The 6000-nt window shown below is 30.6% G+C and overlaps 1 protein-coding gene across 2 annotated transcripts in view; it reads right to left on the bottom strand.

Annotated features, from left to right (window-relative positions):
* alpha-Spec (alpha spectrin) overlaps positions 1 to 6000 on the bottom strand; it is a 93033-nt gene continuing 87033 nt past the window's right edge. For both annotated transcript variants that reach the window (XM_085814136.1, XM_085814137.1), the window contains 4 exons: positions 3812 to 4008; positions 2010 to 2063; positions 737 to 1031; positions 1 to 417 (listed from right to left, as the gene is read on the bottom strand). In XM_085814136.1, the coding sequence (XP_085670262.1) occupies positions 292 to 417; positions 737 to 1031; positions 2010 to 2063; positions 3812 to 4008 (672 nt within the window). In that variant the 3' untranslated portion in view covers positions 1 to 291. The remainder of the gene's footprint in view (positions 418 to 736; positions 1032 to 2009; positions 2064 to 3811; positions 4009 to 6000) is intronic.

Genomic DNA, 6000 nt, shown 5'->3' with positions numbered 1-6000 from the left:
TTTGTTTAAGATTTTAATTTTTAGCATTTACAAAATATTTCAGGACAATGTTTTCTTCATTCCCTTCATGAAGCATAGAAGTTTTTTGTGCATTATATATGAATATAAATTAATATGAGACCAATAAAATCTAATGTTTGAATACTGAATCTAAGAAAAAATATTTAAAACTTCTAGGTGGCAAAGACAATATTCAAAAGATGAAACCATAGATGGATGTAAAAAACTTGGAATTTCTCCTCTAAAGTAATAGTAAAATAAGCCAGAAATAAAGCAGATCTGACAAGAAGGCTAATTCTGAAATAGTGTACGAGTAAAGTCTATGTAGTCATAAGCGCCAGGAATCGTTCGGCCACTTTTATCTTCGTAAGGTTTCATCCTAGATAAGCAATAATCTGCCATTTCTTTCGTAAGATTCTGAAAAAGGAAATTAAACATTAATTTTTCTTATTTCACTCTTATAATCACTTTTCTTCAAAATTCATAGCCGAAATCATTTAAATTTTCTTAAAATAATAAGATAGTTTTTAAGTTGAATTTCAGCAATACTATATTAACTGAAGATAAATATCAAAATTTTAAAAAATTATATATTTTCACTAACTTTTAAAAAGTTTAACAAAGAATTTACATAAATTTATAATTTAATATTTCTAAAATTTAGTATTAAATAATAAAATAATAAATTAAAATTAACAATTAAAATAATTAATATAGTAACTCTGAAGGGACTTACAGCATAAAGCTCTTCGGCCGTAACATAAGGTCTTTCACCGGATGTTATTGCTCTGAAAGCATTTTCAACCTCTTCGCTGGAACGAACATTTTCTGTTTCTCGTGATATCATAAAAGCCATGTACTCTTGCAGAGATACGTATCCGTCACGATTTGGATCGACTACATTTAGGATTGCTTCGAATTCGGGATCAGGCTGACCTTCTTCTACCATAGGCAAATCATAACCCAAAGCTCGTAGACAACTTTTGAATTGGAAGTGATTGAGGCGTCCAGACTTCTCCTTATCAAAGTGTCTAGAATTGCACACATATCATCAGTTTCAAACACATAGAGGCATATATATATATATAAACTTAAAGCATCTAAAGTTAAAATTAAACTGAAATCAAAACAATGCAATTCCCCAACAATATTAATAATTGCAACCGTGGATAAGAGGTTTAACATTGTATCTCAGCAAATCAAAAGTAAAATAAAAATTCATCAGTAGAATAAACCCAAAAAATAAAAATGTGAAAAGAAAAAAAATACATACATATATATATAATATAATTAATATATATATATATATATATATATATATATATATATATAGCTCAATATCCTTTTCCTGAAACCCTAATTCAGAACTCATCAGGGGAAAATGAGTTAAAGTTTTATAAAAGTCGATTAATATGTTTTGAATAGATGTTTTATTCATCTGATTCATTTGAGACCTTCAATTAAATATGCACTTAAGACATTAAAATTCACTTAAAACTGAAAGGTCAAATCTTAAATGCATCTAGAATTTACATATATATGTAATATTTTAATTGCATAGGAGGAATCCAGTACTTTTAATACTTCAGGGCCAAGAACGGATATTCTGATGCGCTGCAGCTTGAAGTCTACATAGTTAGATGGATACGTAAACCACAAACTTAGAGATGTAGCAATTTCATAATATAATTTTATTCTATTATAAGTCACATCAGATCATTTTTGTACACAAGGAATTTATTCAATCATATTTAAATATGATAATTTTCATGTACACTGATTTTAAAAGTACAACATAAGCATTTTAGACAGGACAGCCATAAGCGGTGCAGAGTTGTTTGCAAGGTAGTATCACTTCAAAATGAAACTATACACAAGAATCATATAAAACTTTCATAAAAAAAAAATTATACATGGATGCATTTATGCATGAATGCAATTTTCTTATTTTTTCAAAGGAGAAGCAGTTCTGAATTATTACATATAAGCAGAAGGGGAAAACCACATACTTAAACATCATGCTAAACTCTTTCAAGGCATCTTCAGAAACACCACTCTGGTTTCTAAAAAGGGGGAAAAAAAAAAAGAACACATTAGAAATTAAGTTACATTTTTAAGTTTATGAAAAATTTTAATATGAAAGTGCTGTTTGTTGGAAACAATTATCTACCCTGTGTAACAGACTGTTGACACTGATAACACACTGTAACACACTGTTGACATTAGATAATTTTAGCTTAGCTTATACAGTATTAGCTTTATAATTTTTTACGAAAAATCTAGTTTTCTGTACAAATAAGCAATTTCTACCCTTTTTACAAAATTAACTCTATAATTATAAACATAGCTGCATATTTTTGTTACACACAATGCCAAATACCTTGAGATAGGTATACAATAATATTTTGTACTTCGAAAATTTAATTCTGAATCCTTTCCAATCTTCTCATAATTTCAATTGATCTTTTGCATCAATTTTACTTTCACCACATATTTTCAAACATAAGTTGAATTTTCTCTTTCTTTTATTTGCCTCCCCCCATTTTTAAACCATCTAAAAATGTTTTTTTTTTTTTTTTCCATTCACCAATGGCATATAACACAAGCCTCTAAATATGGTTATTTGCAAAATTTTCATTACTATCCATTTTTCAAACTATTGGTGCAAGGAATAAGTGCATAATTATACTGCTACATTTTCAAATTTCTATCAATAAGCAATAAAATTACGACAATAAGACAGCATCAAATTTCTAAAATGAATACGTTTTCCCATATTTTCATTAAATTACACAATACTCAGTATTATAAGGAATATTTATTCGAGATCAATAAAGGATTTTTTTTTTCATTCGCACACACATACATCATAAATTCTAATATCAGGAATTTTCATGTCTTCTTGACCCATGTCAGGAGATACTTTTTATTAAAATAGCTTATCAAATTCCACATACTAGTGATATTCTGGAAGATATTTTTATTTAAGCAGCAATTTCCTTCCCCCTCCCCAAATAAATATAAACATAAAATATTCATTTATAGTTAGAGTAGATGCTGCTTAACATGATCAATGGTGAATGTTATTTTTTGGATATTGCTACCAAATTGCCGAAATCCTCCCCATTTTGGTGATGAAAACATAGAAAGACATTGCTTATCATGATTAGTTAATATTATAAAATTATATTATTTATTACATATTATTATAAAATTATAGAATAAATCACCAAATGAGGTTAAAATTTCGATTCTAGTAAACCTTTGAAATTAGGCAAAAAGAGCAATCTTAGATTGGCATAGATTACATCAAAAACAATTCTGCAGAATTTTTCTTTCTCCCATGCTCCTTGGGGGCAGGGGACTTTCCTGAAAATATCTACACAAACTAAGGTTGCTTTTTTTGCCTAATTTTAAATTTAACATTAGCATGTTCTTTTCTGATGAATAACAGACACCCTCCAACTATGAAGTTCAGGGGTACAGCATTATTAAAATAACTTGCAGAAGCATTATAAATAATTCACAAAAGAACTTCTGCATTAAAGATATTATGAATAGTTCATGTTTAAATTAAATTAGTTAAATTCCATTGCTATTCTGAAAAAATTTTTTTCCCTCATCGGTTAATATTATCAAAATAGCCATGGACAAACGTGATCACATTAAAGGATGCATAGAGCACCATGTTGCATCAAGATTTCGAGGATAAAATTATGATTAATATTATATCTCTAAACAAAAATATAATTAAAATTCAGGCAAAAACCTACACAAGAAGTTAAGATTGTGCTTAGACCATTTAACTTACCTTGCTTGTATTTGTTGCTCTAGATTATGCTGCATTCTCATACCCAGTTGGTCCAGCTGATCCCACTGTTGCGCTAAGCCAACAGTGCTGTGTTCTGTATATCGATTATCAAGGATAAGATGTTCCTCTAATAAAGCCCCAAGGTCTTCAATTTGCTTAAGTTCTGTTCTTTTCGCTCTAACTTCTGCAGCTTTCCTCTATAACAAATAAAAATTATAAATCCATATTTTCTTTTATTATTAAGTTTGCTTAACTAAAAACACAATAAAAATCCTATTAAGAGGAAGAAATAGCTGATGGAAAATAAAAAGTGACTGACAGTGCATAAATCACACATGCAGAGCTAAAAGTGGCCTTTTGGGCAACTATTTCATTCAGGAATATTCTATTTTATTATCTTCTTTAACATTCTGACAGCCAAATCTGTGAACAGCATGTTCACTATCTATACTTCATATACACAGGCATAGGTACCGTAATTTCCGGAAGAAAGGCCGCGTAAACGCCACACTCGAGAAAAATGGCGGGAAAAAACTTAAAATTACACAGAAACGCTGCATCAGCGTAAGCGCCGCAATAGATTAAATTGCGCGTGACATCATCGTGGGCCGTATAGATGCAAAAACTCAACCTAAGTCCTGATATATGACATACCAGTTAAGAAAAATGCATGAAATGAAATCATAACTCAAAAATAAATTAAAGGTAAGAAATGTATAGCTTCTGTGCCGTTTAGAGACATTTTCAAAAATTTTCCGCTCCCTAATTAAAAACTATCCAACAAGTACTTGTACCCAAACTGATGGGATCTGTATTTGGCAGAATGCCAAGAAAAATCCATTCATGCTGAAGGGGAAATACGTCAGAGTACATTATTGCGAGGCAGGTGGAGTCGTGTCCGCCTTTGAAAAAAATTGCAGAAAAGGCAGGGGTGGGGAGAGGATGGGTCCTGGAAGATTCATGGAATGGCAGAGGAGAGAGAGACTATTTAAACTGATGAGAATGTTGATTTGAAAGGGGGAAGAATGTTATTGTTCTAAGATCTCGTTTAGGGTGAATAAGGCATGTAGGTCCGTTCAAGGGAAAGAATGTAAACAAAATAACGTTCGCAAAAAGCAACTGAGTGGTCTTTTGTGTGGGAACAGCACCAGTCTATGCACAATGACAAGGCCATCCAAACAATGTATAATGACCATCATAGGAAATATTTTATTTTTAGGGCACCTAAACGCCGCATGGGTAGAAATGCCGCACCCGCTGAAAATTTAAGTTTTAAACATGTAAACGCCGCGGCGTTTCTTCCGGAAATTACGGTACTTAATTAATTAAATACATCTTATGGCATAGGTACTTAAATTTTGCGGTAAAATAATGTGATGACTGCTATTTCTCCAACAAAAGCTTGCTGTTAGGTTAACTTTCACATGACAAAAAAGTCGAGGGAAAAAATGACGAGGTGAAAACTACAATAAATTAGCTATCAGATAGCATATATTATGCAAAAGGTTTGAAAAAACACTTCTTCCTCATAAGTTGTTTTGAAGTGAATGTCAACTGCACAAAAGAATGATGAAGGAGGTATAACCAAGTTCTGAACTATTAATTACCCCCTGGTCATCTTTAATAGCTACATGTCTTATGAAACATGCCTTTGAAAGTTTTCAAATTTCTGAAACAACTCTATACATATAAAACACTACTTTATGTGAATATTATAGCAACAAACCAAATGCCAATTCATGGAAATGTTGGTCTAACTCACCCACCCCCATGGTGTTTTATGGCCTTGAAACTGGTACTAAATGACATATGAATTTTTAATGCCCATATTTTTTAAACCAAAATTCAAGCTTTCAGTCACGTAAGTACTGGGCCATATTACCTCAAATATTAAAGAAATATGGAACAACGCTACTGTGACTTCATGTAAATTTGTGTCCATTATGCATTTTTCTCTTATAAAAACTCTTATTAAAAAATTATTACAACAAAGGAGTCATAAAATGCTAAAAACCAATTTACTGCTACTATTTGTTCATTATGCATCTTATCAGAATAACTTCCCTCATATTATGTAACTATTTATTCACCCACACCATCAAAATTATATTAAATTTGTAAATATATAAAACATCAACAATTCACAACATAAGAATGCATTAATCCTAAAAAAATAATAAAATTATATG

Source organism: Stegodyphus dumicola, chromosome 3 (assembly GCF_044657685.1).
Source record: "Stegodyphus dumicola isolate Sdum_Otavi_A_Nest chromosome 3, ASM4465768v1".
Classification (NCBI taxonomy): domain Eukaryota; kingdom Metazoa; phylum Arthropoda; class Arachnida; order Araneae; family Eresidae; genus Stegodyphus; species Stegodyphus dumicola.
The sequence above is the reverse complement of the archived record's forward strand: the minus strand, read 5'-3'. Positions and strand labels throughout refer to the sequence as shown.